The sequence below is a fragment of the Vipera ursinii genome (assembly GCF_947247035.1).
Source record: "Vipera ursinii genome assembly, chromosome: 11".
Classification (NCBI taxonomy): Eukaryota; Metazoa; Chordata; class Lepidosauria; order Squamata; family Viperidae; genus Vipera; species Vipera ursinii.
This window is the reverse complement of record NC_139524.1, coordinates 2,197,682-2,219,354: the sequence shown is the minus strand read 5'-3', so window position 1 is coordinate 2,219,354 and position 21,673 is coordinate 2,197,682. Positions and strand designations below refer to the sequence as shown.

Sequence of the window (21,673 nt, the reverse complement as noted above, 5' to 3'; positions counted from 1 at the left end):
CAATCATTTCCTTGACTTTTTTGTTGCTTTTTACATATTGCAAGAAACCATATAATGAACGGTTGCGGGAACTAGATATATCTAGTCTAATGAAGAGAAGGATTAGGGTTGACATGATAGCATATCATAATCTTCCAATATGTGAATGGCTGTCATAGAGAAGAGGGGATCAACCTACTCTCCAAAGGATCTGAGAGCAAGACAAGAAGTAATGAGTGGAAGATAATTAATAAGAGACCCAACCTAGAATTAAAGAGAAATTTCCTCACAGTGGGAACAATTAATAAATGGAACAGCTTTTTCCTTCATAGGTTTTGGGTGCTTCTGACTGGAGGTCTCTAAGGAGAGGTTGGACAACCATTTGCCTGGAATGGTATAGGGTCTTCTGCTTGAGCAGAGGATTGAACTAGAAACGTCCAAGGTCCCTTCTAATCCTGTTATTCTGTGTTCTGTGTTCTATTATTTTTGGCATTTGTTGCAAATCTTAGTTCATTTTGAGACCATGAGTTCTAATCCCATCTTAGCCCTGAAAACCGTATCAATTCTTAAGCCTAGCTGCTAAAAAGCTTTTGTATACAACCTCCAAAGTATTCCAAAACTGTCACCCCAGTGTAATTTTAAACATGAGCAACAGTCATTTAATTGTATGTAATTGTTGTGAAGTAAGTTTATTTAAATTTGCATTTAGATAAATTCATTTTGTTTTTTGCATGGACCATCACAGCACCAAGAGATCATAGTGCAGCCCTCAGATCTGGAAAAGTTGCTTAGCTATGTTGGACATACTTACCTGGGAAGAAGCACTATCAAATTCAAGGGGACTTTGAGTAGTCAGACATAGAACTGTGGTGTTAAATGTCTGGTATTGTTGTATTAATAATAACATAGGGTAGAAGCACAATAGACCAAAGAAAAAATTGGAGATGTGATTTCAGAGTAGAAGGAAAGATTGGCATTTGCTCGAAGATTCCTTAGCTCCAAGGGGAAAGGAATTGGCAGCCTATTCCACTTCTTTTTGGTAGGCAAGATCCTTTAATAATCTTTGTCTATCTGGTTGCAGGATGCCAGACATACATGGATATAATTATAGTACTGGATGGTTCTAACAGCATCTACCCCTGGGCAGAAGTTCAAAATTTCCTGATAAGAATCTTGAAGAAATTTTACATCGGACCGGGACAAATACAGGTGACAAAACATGTGTGGGTGACTTTGCTCTTATCAGTGCATCTTGCACTTCATTACATAGCTTTTTTTGGCTGATATACAGTATGTCTCCCTTGTCCCTTTGCTTCAAGAATAAATCTGCAATATTTATTTTTAAAAGCTTAATTAGCTGTCTCTCAGTACTTGCAGGCTCACTGAGGACTGGAGTTTTGACTTGTGGTCATATTTTGGAGCAGAGATTGTCAGTGTTGGCTGGACATTATAACCTTGATTCACTTTGCTGGAATGAGATTCAAATGACTTCAGCTAACATTATTGGGAAATTGAGGTTCAAGGTCTTGGTTATGATCTTTAAGTCCTTACATGGCATGGGTCCGGGATACCTCGAGGACCACCTGCTGCCGGCGTCAACTCCCCTCCGCCCTGTGCGGCCCACAGAGAGGGCCTCCTCTGGGTGCCTCCAGTCAGGGAATGTCGACTGGTGGCCCCCAGGGGGAGGGCCTTCTCTGTGGGTGCCCCGGCACTATGGAACCAACTGCCGGTTGAGCTCCGGATGACCTCCGATCCTTCCGTCGCGAGTTGAAGACCCACTTGTTTGAGTTAGCTGGTCTGGCCTGAAGGGGAAAATGGGTTTTTAATTGGTTTTATTATTTTAATATTGCTGTATTTTAATTGGGCACGGTTTAATTTTTTTTTAATTTTTGTATCCCTATTTATATATGCCCTGTGAACCGCCCTGAGTCCCTAGGGAGAAGGGCGGTATAGAAATCCAATAAATGAAATGAAATGAAATGAAATTACTAAATCATAAATAGCAGACTGGGCTGCATTTGGATTTGAAGCCAAAAGATGTGTTAAAGCACACAGTCATTAGCACCTGTCTGCAGCTGCCTAAAGTTCATCTTGTGCAGGGGTGTCAAACTCGCAACGTCACGTGACGTGTCGCGATGTATCGCAACTTTTTTCCCATTGCCAGCAATGGGGTGGGTGTGGTTTCGGCATGATGCATCTGGTCCATGGGCCGGAAGTTTGACACCCCTGATCTAGTGGTTAAGGCACCAGTCTAGAAAGTGGGAGATTGAGAGTTCTTATCATGAAAGCCAACTGTTGACTTTGGGCTAGTCATTCTCTTTCAGCCCAACTCATCCCACAGGGTTTTTGTTGTGGGGAAAATAGGAGGAAGAAAGTGTGTTGGGTACGTTTGCCACCTTGAGTTGTTTGTAAAAAACAATAAAAGTGGGATACAAACAAAACATAGTAGCCATCTCTTTTCCTAGCATTACACAGCAGTTGCAGAGGGCTGCCATCTGACCCATATGAAAAAGCACAGCTGCTTTAAGAACATTGCACAATCCAAATGATATTTTGGCAATTGAATCCAAAGCACTACAAAATGAAAATAATGTTTTCTGGTCAGAAAACATCTGTTGATTGCTGTGGGAAAAAAAGCTAGAAAAATGGGTTTGTAATTTGTAACAAATTAGTGATACATTTAGGACATTGTTGCAACGTTTAAGTTGTAATCTACACACAGGCATCCACAGCAATGATGGCTGACATCAAAATGACAATAGCAGCATTATGCCTTCCCACCACAATATCCATCTTTTTCAGATGTTTGTGAATGTTCAAAGGGAATGGAACTTAATTTGATCTAATGCTGCTTTGTTACATTGACTAGGATACAACACATACATACACACACAACCTTTGGATGCTGCTGAATCCACCCATTTGCGTGGAAAGACATCTCACTGAACTTAATGGGACTACTTTCTGAGTAGACATATCTGCGACCTTAAGGCTGGATGGTGCAACTGAGATCTCAGGCTGAGTATGACCTGCAAAAGAACTGTTCAAAAATTGCCATCCAATTATAATGTTAACATGACAAAAAGGGACATTATTAAAATGTGACATGTGGCCATAGTATTTAAACTACATTACTTTTAAATTAAACTAATTCCAATGAAGTTCTCTATCCTGGCTCTATCTTTCAGACACCTCTAAGCATATCACTTAAAGGACACATGGCCTGAATGGAGTTGCAGTGTCTTGATTTAAAGTAATACAAGACAGACAAACAGACAAGAAAGGGGTTCAGAATTAGGATTTCCTTGTAATATAGTCTATAGGCTCATTCATGAAAGAAGCTTTTCACCCCAATACTTTATAATGTTTTCACAAGGTTGGAGTTGTCCAATATGGAGAGGATGCTGTCCATGAATTTCACCTGAATGATTATAGATCTGTAAAGGATGTGGTAGAAGCTGCTAAACACATCGACCAGAGAGGGGGTACTGAAACCCGAACAGCCTTTGGAATAGAGTTTGCTCGGTAAGCCTACCTTCCAGATTCTGTTCAGATGAAAAGGGAGGCATGGAACTGGGCAATGATGGAACTTAGCAGTTTAACCCAAGTCTGGTAGATCATGGACCCATTTTGATTCAAACACATCATAAGCAGACAGCAAAAACAAATCATGCATATTAGTTCCAAAATCCTAATGCCCAACGCAGTGAGGTAACTCTTAGCTACAAAGCAAATTAAACATTATAGAGAATATGCACTGCAATTTAGAGGACACTGACCCTATTTTGCTACTGTGAAATACTGAGACAAGGCAGTGATTAGAATAAGATTAAAGAATGCATAACTCAGAATGCTTATGCAACAAAGGAATTTTAAAAAGAGAGTATCTCTGAGTTTATGTACTGTGAATTCCTTTCTTTCCCTACTTAACATATTGTGCAAACGAAAAGGAAAGGAAAAAGCCCCCACCAAAGAAATGGGCTCTGACACATTTAATTTGCAAAATGCCACATCTTTCACTGTCTTCTCTGCATCTCTTGAATTTCAGCTCAGAAGCTTTTCAGAAAGGAGGGCGGAAGGGTGCAAAGAAGGTGATGATTGTTATCACTGATGGAGAGTCTCACGACAGCCCAGATCTTGAGAAGGCAATTGAAGGCAGCGAGAAAGACAATGTCACCAGATACGCCATTGCAGTAAGTCATTTATGGGTGCTGCACATTTTCTGCCTGGAATCTTCAGAATTGTACTAAAATGGCTGTGAATTCAGAGTTCACATGCTAGGAAATAATTGAAGGCTTCAGTTTTAAAATAGATTGCCATTTTTGGTGGATAACCCACATGACTTAAGTGGATCAGGTTCTGGTCCATTTTAGCCAAAGCACCAGAGGGCAGGACAAGAAACAGGAGGAAAATCTTAGGGCCATAAAGGACAGCAAAGTGAAGATGGCAATTGTAAGAACCTGCCCCAGCTGGTCCCTCAGGAAAGTAAAACTCTTGACTCCATTGAGGTTAATCAAAAGAAGTTTTATTGAAAGAAAGTGCATGCAGAAAAGTCAGGTTCTACATGAAGCACAAAACAATTCTTTCACTTCCCCAAACCCATCCCCCCTAACCAATCCACGGCAACCAACATGATGCTACAGGGTTGTTTTGAGAACACTAAGGTGCTGGGTAGATAACAGGTCACCCTCAGGGCACAACAGCCTTCAAACCAGGCTGGAATCTGGGAAGGAGTCTGCTTCATCTCTGCTTCATCCCCTCCCCAATTCCCAAGTGGTTACAGCAAAAGTGAAAGCATGTGAAGAATGCCAGCAATCTCCCCCACACACACAACTGAATGGCAGGGCACCAGTATGGTGGACCTGACATGCTACACACACACCCCCGGAAAAAAGGACGTCAGTCCTGTAGAAGAAAACATAATAAACAGGGAGAGAAAGAAAATTATGAAATTAAGAGAATCATTATTGGTTATGAAAACACTTGGAGCTCTAGCATGGTGATTCACCCACTCATTCTGAGCTTTGGGGAAATCTTTCCATGCTACTAAATATTGGAGCTTTTCTCTAGGCCTGCGGGAATCTAAAATCTCTCAAACTTCAAAATGTTGCTTTCCCTCGACTGTTATTGGCTCAGGAGGCGATGGAAGGCTTGGCCTAACGGGGGAAAATAACTTCAGATTTTAATAAACTACAAAGGAACACAGGATGGACCCAGTGAAGGGACTTTGGCATACAGGGTCACAGGGTCTATAATATGTTTGATGGGAAAGGGCCCCACAAACTTGGGTCCTAATTTCTTTGAAGACTATAGAGCAGACATGTCAAACACAAGGCCCGGGGGCCGGATGCGGCCCACGAAGTGGTTTCATGTGGCCCGCGAAGCCATCCTGGAAACAGTGAGGGAACGGCCCCTACTGCCTTGGCCCTGGCCCAGAGACCCTCCTTCTGCCAGAGACCCTCAGATCTGTCCCACTCCTGCCCAGGCCCCCATAGGCACCCTTGATGCAAACGATGTAGAGCTGGCCACGTCCACCCAGTAGGCCATATGCACTCTAGCCACTCCCACCCAGTAGGCCACGCCCACCCAGGCCACACCCACCCGGCCCCTTGAGGGCAACCACAATGCTGATGCGGCCCTCAATGAAATTGAGTTTGACACCCCTGCTATAGAGACTGTATGTAGTGGGTGGAGAGGTAGGCTCGATCACCAATGTTGAAGAGATTGGGTTCCATGTGTTTCTTGTTAGCCTGAGTTTTGTAAGCCTCTTGGGCATCTGCAAGGCTTTTCTCACAACCGGTCATGTATTTCCTAATTGGGAGACCCATTTTTTAATGATGGCAGCAGAGAATCATTTGGGGTAGTTCAGGTATAGGCTTAAATTCCTGACCTGTAGCCAACCTGAAGTAGGTAAATCCTGTGCTATGTACAGAATAGTTGTATGCTACTTCTGCAAAAGGCAACAAGTCATCCAATCATCCTACTGACAATTAATGAAGCATCTGAGATACTGTTCCAATACTGAATTCACTCATTCACACGCCCCATTTGTTTGAGGGTGGTAACTGGAATTAAGTCCCTGATCAGTAAGAAAGGCCTGCCAAAAGTTAGAAGTGAATTGCACCCCTCTGTCCAAAATGATGTGTTGAGGTGCCCCATGTAATCAGTAAATATGATGTAAAAATAATTTGGCTAGTCTCTGCACCAATAGAATTTTTGGACATGGGACTAAGTGTACTTGTTTAGAAAACAAATCAGTCATGACCCATATAACAGTATTTCCTGAGCTTTCAGGGAGTTCTACTATGAAATCCATGGAGATCTTTCCAATCAAATGGTAGGACCTGATACCAATTTTGTGTGCAGCAGCTGTGAAAAAAATAAATTACATGTGGAGATCATTAGGAAATAGGGATTTAAAATAAAAGACCTCAATGCCCTTGTACAAATCTATGATATACCTGATGGTGGTTCCCATCTTTAAAAGAAAGGAGGAAAATAGATCCAGGAAAGTATAGACATGTCTCACATCAATACTTGCCACAAAAAATGATGTAAGACAAGAAGATATGTTAGACTGATAACACCATGTCCAAAGTTTTTAAATATTTTAAATAATAAAAATTGTTAATTAAAAAAAAACTTGAGAAGATCCTGGAAAAGATAATCAAGCAACAAATCTGCAAACACTTAGAAACCATCAAAGCTATTAGTAGAAACCAACATGGGTTAGTCCAAAACAGATCAGGTCAGACAAATTTTATTTCATTCTTTGACAAAATGACTTAATTAGTGGACCAGCAAAATGATGTGAACATTGTATATTTAGACTTCAGTAAAGCATTTGACAAAGTAGACCACAGCCTACTTCTTGGCAAGATAGTGGATGATCATGTGAATATGAGCCAGAAATGTGCAGCAGCAGCCAAAAAAAATTAATACAATCCTGGGTTGTATAAACAGAGGCATAGAATCAAGATCATGCAAAGTATTAGTACTGCTTTATAAAACCCTTGTGAGGCCACACCTGGAATACTGCAAACAATTTTGGTCACCATACTACAAAAAAGATGTTGAGACCTTGGAAAAAGTTCAGAGAAGAGCAACCAAGATGATCCAAGTTCTGGAGACTAAAACATATGAAGAACGGCTGCAGGACTTGGGTTTGACTAGTCTAAAGAAAATAAGAAATAGGGGAGACAGGACAGCAGCATTCCAGGATCTGAAGGGCTGCCACAAAGAAATGGGGGTCAAATTATTCTCCAAAGCCCCAGAAGGCAGGACAAGAAACAATGGTTGGAAACTGATCAAAGAGAGAAGCAACCTGGAATTAAGGAGAAAGTTCCTAACAGTGAGGACAATTAACCAGTGGAATAGCTTGGCTTTAGAAATCATGGGTGCTCCACCACTGGGGGTTTTTAAGAAGAGACTGGACAGTCACTTGTCTGAGATGCTGTATGTTCTCCTGCTTGAGCGGGTGGCTGGACTAGAAGGCCTCCAAGGTCCCTTCCGGCTTCTATTCTATTCTATTCTATTCTATTCTATTCTATTCTATTCTATTCTATTCTATTCTATTCTATTCTATTCTATTCTCATTCCATTCCATTCCATTCTAAAAGATATAAAAATGTGGGATAGACAGCAACCCTGCCAAATTGTTTAGTGACTGGCTGACCAACCACACTCAATATAGTCCTGAATGGAACCACATCTACATGGAGGGAAGCATACAGTAAGATCCCTCAGGGTTTGGTCTTGGGTCGAGTATTCCTCATCAGCTTCATAAATTATCTAGATAAGGGGACAGAAGGGGAACTCATAAAATTTGCAAATTACACTAAGATGGTGGGAGGGGTGAATAGCCAACACTTTAGAAGATAGGCTCAAGATCCAGAAGGATCTTGACAGACTTGAATCCCGGTCCCTATCCAACAAAATGCAATTCAGTGGTGAGAAAGAGAAAGGGTTTACACTTAGGCAAGAAAAACCAAATGCACAGGTACAGCAGTAACTGTGAGAGGGATCTTGAAGTCCTAGTGGACAACCACTTAAGTATAAACAAGTTGACAAAAAAGCAGTGCAGTCCTAGCAATCTAGGGATTGAATCAAGATCATGTGAAGTGTTAATATTGCTTTAATCTGCACTGGAAATACCACACTTGGAATAGTGCATCCAGTTTTGGTCACCATGATATTAAAAAAATGCTGAGACCCTGGAAAGAGTGCAGAGAAGAACAACAAAGATGATTGGAGGGCTGGAGGCTAAAACACCTGAAGAACAGTTGCAGGAACTGGTTATGCCTGGTCTAGGAAAGAGAAGGACTAGGGGTGAAATGATAACAGTCTTCCAATATTTAGTGGGTGTTAACCTGTTCTCCAAAACACCTGAGGGCAGGACAAGAAGTAACAGATGGAAGCTTATCAAGCAGAGATCCAACCACCTATCCAAATTAAGGAGATATTTCCTGTCAGTTAGAACAATTAATCTGTGAGATGGTTTGCCTCCAGAGGTTGTGGGTGCTCCATCACTGGAGGATTTTAAGAAGAGGTTGAACAGCCACTTGTCTGGAATGGCATAGGGTCTCCTGCTTGAGGAGGGGTTGGACTAGAAGACCTCCAAGATGCTTTCCAAGTCTGTTATGCTGCTACTAGCTGACTTTGTAATAATGCTGCTTGGCATGTGTGTGAAAGCCCTAATAAGCAGGCATATACATAGAATGAAGGCTACTGCTAAGCTTGTAAGCCGCCCTGAGTCTTCGGAGAAGGGCGGGATATAAATGTAATAAAAATAAATAAATAAAATAAATAAATACTATGTCTGGAACATTCAACAGTTCCAATTACATTTGAGAAGGATGTAATAGAGCTGGGAAAACTGAAATGAAGGACTATAGAAAAGAAACATTTTTTAAAAAAGAAAAGGGTGAATTTTTCCTCTACCTGAGTATTTGAAAACTAACTTTGTAATTTTATTTTATTATTTGCCTTTGAGCCAGAGGTAACTCCTGGCGACTGTCTGGACATGTCCCAGCAGTTTTCTTGGCAGGATTTCAAAAGTAATTTGCCATCAGCTGAGTGGGAGTGACTGGCCCAAGGTCACACAGCGGACTTTGTGCCTGAGGCAAGACTAAACCTCCCAGTTTCCTGGTTTCTAGCCAAGCACTCTACACCAAACTGGCTCTCTTGTAAATACTTATACCATGAGTGTAATTCTGTGGAATAATGCTGATATATATTTTGCTTGCCACTCCAGGTCCTTGGTTATTACAACAGAAGAGGGATCAACCCTGCAGCCTTTTTGAAAGAAATCAAATATATAGCGAGTGACCCAGACGAAAAACATTTCTTTAATGTCAGTGATGAGGCTGCCCTTAAAGATATTGTGGATGCTCTTGGAGAGAGGATTTTCAGCCTAGAAGGTGAGCAGCTTCTGAGAGATCTCAAGGATGGCGTAGGCAGCTCACTTTCCCATCCTACAGCATGAGAAACTTTGAATATGGTACATGGGAGTTTGGTACGAAGTTCCATGTGGGAGTCTTCCCAAGAGCCAGCTATCCAATTCTGCAACCCACATTTCAACATTGGGTCTGTGTGTACATGTGTGGACGCGCCTTCGGTCTTGACTCCTAGCGACTGCCTGGACAAGTCCTGCAGTTTTCCTGGCAAGATTTCAGAAGTGGTTTGCTGTTATCTGCTTCCTAGGGCTGAGAGAGAATGACTGGCCCAAGATCACCCAGCTGGCTTTGTTTCTAGCCTTGTTTAAACCCTGAACCAAACTGTTTGTATTCTGAACTGATTAGGAAGTGTTTATGATCACTGCATTGTTAGTCCTCCTCAGCCACAGAAGTGCCCAGCGTTTCAACCTCTTCGTCAATGATTTGGATGAGGGGATAGATGGGGAACTCATCAAATTTGCAGATGACACTAAACTGGCAGGAATAGCTAACACTCCAGGAGATAGGCTTAAGATAAAGAAGGATCTTGACAGACTTGAACACTGGGCGCTAACAAAATGAAATTCAATGGTGAAAAAATTAAGGTTCTACATTTAGGCAAGAAAAACCAAATGCACAGGTTTAGTATAGATCAGGGGTAGGCAACCTTGGTTCTTTTATGACTTGTGGACTTCAACTCCCAGAATTCCTGAGTCACCATGGCTAATTCAGGAATTCTGGATATTGAAGTTCACAAGTCATAAAAGAGCCAAGGTTGCCTGCCCCTGGTATAGGTAGTACTTGCTCAATAGTAGCAACTGTGAGAGGGATCTCGGAGTCCTAGTAGACAATCACTTAAATATGAGCCAGCAGTGTGCTGCAGCTGCCAAAAAAGCCAACACAGTGCTAGGCTGCATTAACAGAGGGATAGAATCAAGATCACGTGAAGTGTTAATACCACTTTACAATGCCTTGGTAAGGCCACACTTGGAATACTGTATCCAGTTTTGGTCACCATGATCTAAGAAAGATGTTGAGACTCTGGAAAGAGTGCAGAAAAGAGCCACAAAGATGATTAGGTGGCTGGAGGCTAAAACATATGAAGAACGGTTGCAGGTGGGCCTGTCTAATCCAGTGAAAAGTAGGACTAGGGGGGACATGATACCAGTGTGTGAATATTTGAGGGGCTGTCACAAAGAAAGGGGGAGGTGTCAATGTATTCTCCAAAGCTCCAGAAGGAAGGACAAGAAGCAACAGACGGAAACTAATCAAGGAGAGAAGCACATTTGGAACTAAGGAGAAATTTTCTGACAGTTAGAACAAGTAATCAGTGGAACAACCTGCCTCCAAAAGCTGTGAATGGAACCGGTCCCTGGTGCCCAAAAAGCTGAGGGCCAGTGTTCTAAATGATTAGGACAGAGTTTCTCAATGTGGCTGGGGAATTCTGGGAATTGAAGTCCACACATCTTAAAACTACCCAGGTTGAGAAACACTGGTTAGGAGATTCCTTAAACAGAAGGTTTCTACTGTAAATAAGATACTGATCTCTGTGGTTCATTTCTAAATGTGGATGCTAACTCAAAAATTGCCATGAACTCCAATCTGAAGTCAAGTTTCATACATGTGTTTACGTCCTCATCATTTCTACTGTGGACATTAACTTATCACTGGAATGAATGATGAAGTCACAGAGGAGCTAATTTCATAGCAATGCCGCATTTTTAAGCCTGAACTGATAGCCAAAGTGAGACAAGGGAATTTACATGCACATTGATTCCAACGTTCAGCTTTAGACTTTTAAACAGATGGACAGAATTTTTTCTTTTATTTTCTGGGCCCATAATCACAAATTTTCCTACTGCCCTTTGCAATGTTTGAATCAAATTTTGTCACACAACTGTAATGGCAGGTAGTAAATATATTTTTCTTCCTTTCACTGTTTTTGAAATATTTCTTTTTTGTGTCATAGGCACCAACAAAAATGAAATATCCTTTGGCCTGGAAATGTCCCAGACTGGATTTTCATCCCATATTGTGGAAGTAAGTGAATAATGGACTTTTTTTCTATTTTATCTTATGATTCATGTGACTTTGGCATGCAATAGATATAACTGAGCCTAAAATGTAATGGTTTGTAATATATGGATCCACCAAAAGCCTGCATCAGGTAGAAGATACTTGGACTTCTCTGTTTATGATAAGCTGGAAGTACAAAAATTAAGCTGTTCTGCGGTTTCAGAGTGCTGCTTCTTAATGCAATTTTCAAAAAGCCTCCAAGTAAATAGGCAGAAAATCTAAACTATTTTTTTACTGTGCTCCTCATGGAAAATAAAACCCAAGTAGTTCATTTATTTCTTGCACATGTGTTGACAATAATTAAGAGCAAAACATTCTTTAACATTTCTGGGTTAGATTTGTTCCTGGTAGAAAGCCTAGCACAGCATTCAAATTCTACTTAAGGTCAGCCCTTATGCAATTGTTTGATTAATTAAATGATTTTTTTTATTAAAGGTGAGGAATTGTCACTTCCATTTACACCATGAGCATCTAGTGGCAATGTTGGTGGTTCTAAGCTTCCTTCAGTCCCACTGGCAGAAATAGAAGAAATGAAATGAATTTAAATAAGGCAAAGACTGTGTTTGCACAACATAATTCACTTAGCAACTGGGGGAGTGGGATATTAAACCACACCATACATTTAATAGAGATATACTTAAAAACAATTCTGGGTTTGTACAACATGATAATCTACATCAGATAAATTGAAATTAATCAACCTTAGCAAGTTGTGTGAATGCAAAGTTAAATCTTAAGCTGATGTAATTATATTGTGCAGTAAGGTCCCAGTTCCTTATGTGAACTTGAGATATCATATCAATCTAATCAGATAACCGAAGTGGAGACTTCTTGATCAAGCAGCACTTTATTTAATTAAGCAGCTGGGTGGCCAACAATCTGTAACGCTGGCAGAGTTACTTCCAGAAGTGCCACACCTTACAAAGTTGGTAGCATTGCTTTATAAACTTTGTTAGCCAATGAAAATCAGACAACAGAGCATTATGTCATAAAGAAGACATCAATCATTCCTGTACACTCCCTTATTCCCCCCTTCAGTACATCCCATCCATGTACATGATTCTCAAGCTTGCATGAGATTTCCCTGGTGCAAAAGCTGATTACAAAAAGCAAGAAAGCAACAGTTAGACTAAACAATTTCCCTTTGTTCCAAGACCCTTCAGTGCAAACCCAGGCAAGGTGCATTCTAGAGAAAGTTTACATGTTTTGGAAAGTTTTCAAGAGACTTACACTCATTTCTCCTCTGTGCCATAATCAAGGGTCCAGAGGGGGGAAAATCATGATATGCAGTACTTTCCCGACTCTTTGCCAGATATGGAAATTTTGCCCATCACATAATATGAAAACTCAGGATTGTTTGTCCTTTTGAAAGAAAGAGTGGTAGTTAGCAGTTTCCATTTTGGCTAGAGAAGTAATCAATATTATTTACTTCATTGTTTTCATTAAGAGAAGGTTACTGGGTTTTGGGGTTTTTTTGGTCCTAATAGCTAATTCTGGCAAAATGGTTGCTCTTGGAATATTACACTTGCTGACTTGGAGGGACTTTCTTGCTCACTTCCAAAACTTTTTGAAAACTGAAATCTTTTGTAAGGTGTCAGTTTTCAAAAATTACAGTAAATAGTAAAATATAATAAAATACATTGGGACATGAGGTGTGAAGTCGCGTGCTTCACAGAGAGACGGACACAGAGCTGGGTAACGATGCGTTTATTCAGGAACAGAACGAATCTGGGCAAAAGGGGATACCTGGCGTCTATTTGTACCTGCCCAGGTGAATCACATCCAATCAATTCAAACCTGGGCTTCCCGCCAGTGCAGGTGGCCAATGGGTTTAAATCCTGGCTTCCCGCCAGAGCTGACCATGCCTGGGGCTGTCAACAGCTTGAGCCATCCAGGCTTTTCCGGTTATAGCCCGGAGCTGTCCAGCCTCCTGCTGTGCTGCTCTTCAGTCTCCTGCTGTGCTGTTCATTGTGTATGCTGAGTGGCATACACTGCACCCCTTCCCCCTCTGTCGTTCTGTCTAAACTATATACAGCTTATTTACAAATTTACATTTAACCCTTGTGATTCCCCCTCCCCCAGGCTTAAGAGCGAACATAGTCGTTAAGGTAGCTAGGGGCTCTGTGTGATCTGTTGGATCTTCTCAGGATCGGCTCTCCAGGAAGTGTGGTTCTGCTTCTTGGTTCTTGGTCTGACTGCAGTGGTCTGTTTTCTGCGGGGGGGGGGGGTGTTTCTGTGTTTGCTCTTTGTAACCTGCTGTCATCAGGCTCCTACCTAGTTTCCCTGCCAGCTTCTTGCCAGGTAAAAGGATGCCCCAGGGTCCTCCCTGCTGTTCTTCTGGGTGACTGTGAATGGGTTTGTGTGTGTGCTTGAGTTTGCACTGCCTCCTCCCCCGCTGCCTTTGTTGATGCTTCACCCGTCCTTTCAGGGGCCCTCTTTCTTAATTGGTCTAAATGTCTCCTCCACAGCCATGCTGGCTCAAGAATTCTGGGAGTTGAAGTCCATGAATCATAAAAGAGCCGAGGTTGCCTACCCCTGCCCTAGGGAATATAAAAATCTAACAAATTGCTGAGGACGGATAGGTTCCTGGTAACAGAGGGAGCTTCCTATTCCCAGGTCAGACTAAGGTCCAATCTTGTCCAGTTTGTTAACAAGAACTTGCAAGAAACCCAACAGTTTTGCCCAGTCTGTTGACAAGAAACCCTGCGGGGTTTCAGGCAGGCAAAGCAGTATATTAATCTGCTATTGCCATTTTCCAGTCTTCCTAAACACATCAATAATAAACCTGGACCTGCTACTTTCATTACCCCTCAGCTTTTTTTAATTCCATGAATAGGATGGGATTCTGCTTGGAGCCGTTGGTGCCTATGACTGGAATGGTGCCGTCCTCAAGGAGACCAGCAGTGGCAAAGTTGTTCCTCACCGAGAATCCTACCTCCAAGAGTTTCCAGATGAGCTGAAAAATCACGGAGCCTATCTTGGTAAGAACAATGTCTGGAATGCCACCAGTGTCTCATGTAAACTATGCAAGCTTCTGGATCAGCACCAGTAAAGCTTAACCAAAGATGCAGTTCAGACATGGAATACTGGAATTTATATTCCACCTTTCTGCATTCAGTTCCCAAATTGTAACAGCCGTCCAAAAACAATTAAATGATACTTCATATTGTATTTATTTAAAATATTATTGAAAAAGTCAGCAAGCTGAATGGCAGGAAAGCAGAGGAGTTGTTGGTCCAGAAGCTTCCTGGAACTCCAGCTCCACTGGGAGGAACTTTAGATGGGGCAGGAGTCCCCTTGAAGGGCCAGCTCTCTGAGCTGGGGGTCAGCCTGGAGTCACGGCTATAGCCAGATGGGCTGCAGGGCAACTGTGGCCAGGAGGATTTTTCCTTAACTTGGGCCAGTGCACCTAGAGAAGAGGGCCCTGGCCAAAGTGACAAGACCCTTGTTACTCCTGCATAGATGACTGCAATGACTGCTCTCTCTGTGGCCGGCTTTGAAGCTGCAGTTGGCAACTGAGAGCCACTGTAGATATATACAGTTATGGTGCTGCAGGCTCTGCATCAGTCATCAGACTTCTGGATGCATCTCAAGGGGCTGCTTTTAGCCTAAATAGCTAGACCCAGCTTGGTGCCCAGGTACCTGCAGGTCGGCTATAAAGTGGTTCTTCCCATTCTGCTGGGCTAGGAATGCTGGGGTTGCCTCCCCTAGGATAGGCACAAAAGAGCCAACACCCCCACACACCCTGCTCCTGTTTTTCAGTTGTGGTGCCAACCATCTGGAATAATTTTCCCCCGAAGATCCAGATGGCACCTTGCTTCCAACTTTTAGGAAGATGGTTACATGGATGATCAAAAAGGCCTAGAGGGATCATTGGGATGAGGAAGGAGGCAGAGGAGTTGTATTTGCATTATGAACGAATGATTATTAATGAAGTCATTGCATACCATATTGTTGGTAATCGTATTTTTGATAATTATTTGTTTTAAGTGTAAACTTAAAACTTCATAGGGCAGGGGGTAAAAAAACCAAGCCCCATCCCTTTTTGGCATGTGCCACATGTGTGATTTGCAGAAAAGGGGAGCAGTGCTTCAGTTGCATGGTCACTACTTCCACGTTATGATGTTTTAACAGTGTCTATGGATAATCCAGTGTGGTGATCCAAAAATACAGTAAGTGAAGAAGAGATTATACAAATGAATCTAGCCAATAAAACAACTCTAAACTAAGACCATCCTGGATTGAAAGTGTTTTGCAGGTTGGCAGAAAGTAAGAAGGACTGTACATTATTGTAGAAAACGACTCCAAATGTGTTCATGACAGTGATGATGATCAGTTCCAGCCTTAGAAAGATGTCACTGTAAGGGATTGCATGATCTCTTGTGTGTATGTGTTGTAGGCTACACCGTCACCTCGGTGGTGTCCACCCGACTCAACAGGATTTACGTAGCAGGAGCCCCTCGATTCAACCATACTGGAAAAGTGATTGTTTTCACAATGCACACAAATCGAAGCCTCACCATCCACCAGTCACTGACCGGAGAGCAGGTAAAGGATATATTTCTGGGCATTGCTTTAGGAAGTTGTGTGGCTGGCAAAGAAGAAGCTAGTGGCACAAGGCTGGATTAAAGTCAACTGATGCCTAAGCAGAGCCCAGCAGTCCGAAGCAAAACTCTCATGCCACAAGGAGGAATAAATATATCTCATGAAAGCTTCAGGCCAAGCATTTAAGCTTTATTCATTTACTATATCAAAGAAAATGGTTTCTTTACTCCAATACAGATTAAAGTTGAATGTAGCAGATAAGAACAATTTATCAGATTAAAGAGTGTGGCAGTTAAAGAGTTAAGGGCATAATACAGGTAGTCCTCGACTTATGACCACAAGAATTTATGTTGCTAAGCAAAATCTTTTTAAAGTAAACTTTGCCCCATTTTACAACCTTTCTTGCCACAGTTGTTAAGTGAATCACTGCAGTTGTTAAGATAGTAACATGGCTGTTAAGTGAATCTGGCTTCCCCATTGACTTTGCTTGTCAGAAGGCGGCCAAAGGGAATCACATGACCCCGGGACCCTGCAACCGTCATAAGTACAAGTCAGTTGCCAAGCATCTGAATTTTGATCACATGACCGTGGGGATGCTGCAACGGTCGAAAGTGTAAAATATGGTCATAAGTCACTTTTTTTAGTGCTGTTGCAACTTTGAACAGTCACTAAATGAACTGCTGTAAGTTGAGGATTACCTATAGCTAGAGGAAAAAAATCTCTGCGGTGCCCCCTACCCTTGGCCTCCTAAGCACATGCTTGGTTTGCTTAATTGATAACAATAACCATATAATAACAACAGTAAAATGATTCTCTTTAAGTTGGTGTTCTCCCCACAGCAATTCCAAAATAAAACACCACTCAGGATTCAGGGTCCACCCTTCAGCTTTTCACTTTATCCTTCAAAAGCCATTTGTCTACGGGTCTGATATAATTTCCTGAAGAAATGCCTAGACAGGTTATAAATTATATAGAACTGTTTCCTTTCAGAAGTTGATTTTGCATTTTTGTACTTCAAGAATGACTGAAGGGGCCAAATGGAATGAATAAGCAATGCTGAATCGCCTACTATTCAGAAGCATTTCTGTCTATAAAAGAATGCAAATCTTGGCATTCATCGAGAATCCACTGGATACTCGATGTAAATAGGCTAGAATTCTTTCAAACTATGTTAATCGTTTTTTTGCCATGGACTTTTAGTAAGGGAATCAATCAACGGAAAGCAACTGAGAATAGCAGTTAATACGATCCTTAATCGTCCAGGATCAAAGTGTTGTTCTCTCTCTCTGAAGTCTATTCCAGAAGCAGCGTCTAGACAAGGGGATGATGGATGGTTTCCTCTGAGAAATGCCTCTCATTCCAGTAGTATCATTACAGACGCCATTAATTTCTTGGAAGCATATACAAATACAGAAACACACAGCTCTGTAGTCTTCATTCTGTATGCATTTTTTGTATCCTTTTCAGATCGGTGCCTACTTTGGAAGTGAAATCAGTTCAGTAGATGTTGATGGGAACGGAATCACAGACATTCTGTTGGTCGGAGCTCCCATGTATTTCAGTGAAGGGCGAGAGAGGGGAAAGGTCTACACCTACAGCTTAAAAGAGGTAATTCTTGCTCTTGTGTCCGTCCACAAATGAGCATTTTCCTCAGGAAAAGCACATTTACATTTGCCACCTTTGTCACATGACAGCTGATCATGCTATTGACCAAGCAGACGCAGTTAGTTTCTGGTGATTAGGATATTCAACCAAAATATAGGAAGATACGGATTCTGAGTTCTACCTTTCTGAAGGCCTTGAGGATGATAAAGAAGAATTGGGGAAAAATATTTAGAGCAACGAACTCAGATATAAGGAAGAACAAGACTCCTAGCAAGAAGTGTGTTACAGGTAGTCCTCGACTCTACAACGACAACTGAGTCCAAAATTTCTGTTGTTAATTAAGACAATTGTTAAGTGCATTTTGCCTCATTTTAGACCTTTCTCACCTCAGTTGTTAAGAGAATCACTGCAGCTGTTAAGTTAATAGCCCAGTTGTCAAGTGAATCTGGCTTCCCCATTGACTTTGCTTGTCAGAAGGTCACAAAAGGGGATTGCGTGTCCCCAAAACTCTGCAATCCTCATAAATATGAACAGTTGCCAAGTGTCTGAAGTTTGATCAAATGATCATTGGGATGCTGCAAAGGTTGTAACTGTGAAAAACGGTCACAAGTCACATTTTTCAGTGACGTTGTAACTTTGAACAGTCACTAAACTACTGTAACTGTTGTAAGCCAAGGATTACCTGTATTTGCATCTCATTTACTATCTCCAGTTGCACTGATGTCACAAGCAATTCTCTAGGGGGAATACTGAAACAACTTCATGAAACCCTCCTTCCCTTTTAACACACCACATGTACAGTCTTGTAAAAACAGGACTTCAAGCACACATTCACATCCACCATCTTAATTTTTTTGATTTTCCTAGACATTCCAATTGGTGTCTTAATCTAAGGAGCTCAAGGGGGCAACCATAGGGGTTGTTACTCATTTATCTTCATAACAACTATTAAAAAACTATTAAATATAAATTATGCTGAGAAATTGTGTCTGACTTGAAATCTTGCAGTGAGCTTCATGTTCAAATAGGGCTTGATTTCTGCAGTACCTGAAAAGTTGTTTAAATACTACACCACATTCATATTCTCACACCACATGTTTAACCAGGTCAGTTCAAGGACTAATAGACATATCTTCATAAGTTAACTTAATTTTAACTTTAGTTTACTTTTAATCCCCAGAATGTTGTACAGAGTCAGTAACCAGGTGTTGGCTAAATGCAGCCAATGGCTGCTGTTCTGGCCTAATGAGAACTCTGTCTGATTTGTATTTAATAGCAGCATAAGTATCCAAGGAGGCAAGTAACCGCAGTAACAGAATAAGAGCGTTGGAAGGGACCTTGGAGGTCTTCTAGTCCAACCCCCTGCTCAAGCAGGAGATCCAATAGCATTTCAGGCAAGTGGCTGTCCAGTCTCCAGTGATGGAGCACCCACAACTTCTGAAGGCAGGCTTTCCCACTAATTGCTCTCACTGTTAGGAAATTTCTCCTTAGTTCTAGGTTGCTTCTCTCCTTGATTAGTTTCCACCCACTGTTCCCTGTTCTGCCTTCAGGTGCTTTGGAGAATAGCTTGACCCCTTTTCTTTGGGGCAGTCCTTCAAATACTGGAGTACTACTATCATGTCACCCCTAGTCCTTCTTTTCATTAGACTAGATATACCCAAATCCTGTAACCGTTCTTCATATGTTTTAGCCTCCAAAACTGTTTTAGCAACCAAAACAGGACATAGTATTCCAAATGTGGGCTTCCTGTCAGAATCCAGTTATATTTCATTTCTATCTATCTTCTCTGATTTAAAAAACCAATCATTACGGTCTCCTGGATTCTGTCAAACTAAAAAGGGGGAGGGGAGTTTACTACTTTCACTTCCTGTCTCCACTACAAAGTGACCTTTTGTTGATTCACTTTGGATCTGTTAGCAAAACAATGCAGCCATCTGCCATTCACCCTGTGCCTCTGAAGCTCTTCTCTTTACCCACAGTGGGGGGAAAGGTGCAACACTTAGAGTCGGGGCAATAACAGATTGGACAATCGTGCCGAGGGAGCCGGACTGATTTTATCTGTACTGAAATAACACCTAGCAATCTGCCAGTTTGGGTCGCCCAGAAGAACTGCGGGTGGGATGGGGGCTGCTTGGGAACATTTTAAAACATTGAATGGTGGGGAAGGTTCCCCAGATCCTTTCTAGCATGTCTGCAATCAATTTCTCTTAATAAAGACTCCTGTTGGAAGAAACCGCTTCCAAGAGTTCTGTTTTCTTAAGATGTAGATTGAAGTGGGTGGTTACACTTCCAAGGCATTATAAAGTGGTACTAACACTTCACGTGATCTTGATTCTACCCCTCTGTTAATGCAGCCTAGGACTGCTTTGACTTTTTTGGTGGCTGCAGCACAATGCTGGCTCATATTTAAGTGATTCTCCACTAGGACTCCTAGATCCGTCTCGCAGTTGCTACTATTGAGCCACTTATTCCATATCTGTGCATTTAGGCTTTTCTTGCCTAAGTGTAAAATCTTGCTTTTCTCACCACTATATTTCATTTTGTTAGACAGGTTCCAGTTTTTAAATCTGTTAAGATCCTTCTGAATTTTGAGCCTATCTTCTGGAATGTTGGCTATTCCCACCAGTTTAGTATAATTTGCAATTTGATGAATCCCTCTTCTATTCCCTCATCTGAAACGTTTTAGGAAAGTGTTGAAGAGGACTGGGCTTAAGGCAGAGGACGACCTGCTGAGTGTGGTTGGTCAGCCAGTTTTACTAATCCATCTAGTGGTGATCATTTCTAATCCACATTTTTCTAGGTTGTGGTCTATTTTACCAAATGCCTTACTTAAGTCCAAGTAAATTATGTTGACAGTATTTTGGTAGTCCAATAATTTAGTCACTTTGTTAAAGAATGCAATATTTGTCTGGCATGATCTGTTTTTGACAAACCCTTATTGGCTTCTGTTATAACTTTGCTTGCCTCTAGATTTGTTGCTTATCCTTTCCAGAAACTTCCCAGGTATTGATGTCAGGCTGATAGGTCTGTCATTTCCTGGATCCATTTTTTTCCCTTTTTTGAAGATGGGAACCACGTCAGCTCTTTTCCAGTCCTCTGATGGATCCACAGTGCTCCAGGATCTTTGAAAGATGTGGTTCAGTGGTTCTGAGATCACATCTGTCAACTTCTTCAGAAACCTGTGGTATATTCCACCTGGACCTGGTGACTTGAACTCATATAGAGTGGATAGATGTTTTCTTACCATTTTCTTGCCTTTTTTGACTTGCATTCCTAATCTGTCGTTTACGATACTGTTTCTGACAGGTTGGACTGTTTTTTCCATATGTATAAAGACAGATGCAAAGAAGGAGTTAAGCAGTTCTGCTTTCTTTCCAGTGCTTGTCATCTTCTTGCTATTTTCTCCCATTGATGGACCAATTGTTTCCTTGACCTTTTTTGTTTTTTGTTTACATGTCAAAAGAAGCTTTTTTATTGCATTTGACATTTGTTGCAAGGTTTAGTTCATTTTGAGCTTTAGATTTCCAGACTTCATCTTTGCAGGTTCGGGGTATATCCTGATATTCTATCTTAGTTATGTGCCCCTCTTTCCACTTTTTATATTTGTCCTTTTTGTCTTTCAATTTATTGAGAGTGCTTTGTGCAGCCATGTTGGTTTCTTGTGGGATCTCTTATTTTTCTTCTTCAATTATATTGTGCTAGACTGGACTTTTATAATCACACTTCTCAAAGTTTCCCAAGCTTCTTGCGTTGTTTTTCCCTTAAGGATTTCCATTCATGGAATCCTTCCCAAGCACTGTCAAATATTTGTTCAAATAGATTCTCTTAAAGTCCAAGATTTAGTTTGACTTTGTTCTATTGCTTGTGCTCGCATTATGTTGAATTCCGATATTGCACGATCACTGTCCTCCTAAGGTTCCTGTAACTTCAACCTCTTCTATCTTTTCATCTCTGTTAGTGAGAATCGAATCCAGTATGTCTCCCTTCTTTACTTTTTGGGAAACAAAGTTATCTGCTAGGTTTGTCAGGAATTT

General features: G+C 41.4%; 1 protein-coding gene across 1 annotated transcript in view; it reads left to right on the top strand.

Moving 5' to 3' along the window:
• ITGA11 (integrin subunit alpha 11) overlaps nt 1-21,673 on the top strand; it is a gene marked incomplete at its 5' end in the record, with an annotated part of 172,876 nt that overhangs the window by 81,419 nt on the left and 69,784 nt on the right. The window contains 8 exons of the mRNA XM_083371097.1: nt 1,061-1,188; nt 3,356-3,504; nt 4,028-4,172; nt 9,233-9,398; nt 11,383-11,453; nt 14,326-14,470; nt 15,889-16,037; nt 17,502-17,642. Of these exons, the coding sequence (XP_083227223.1) occupies nt 1,061-1,188; nt 3,356-3,504; nt 4,028-4,172; nt 9,233-9,398; nt 11,383-11,453; nt 14,326-14,470; nt 15,889-16,037; nt 17,502-17,642 (1,094 nt within the window). The remainder of the gene's footprint in view (nt 1-1,060; nt 1,189-3,355; nt 3,505-4,027; nt 4,173-9,232; nt 9,399-11,382; nt 11,454-14,325; nt 14,471-15,888; nt 16,038-17,501; nt 17,643-21,673) is intronic.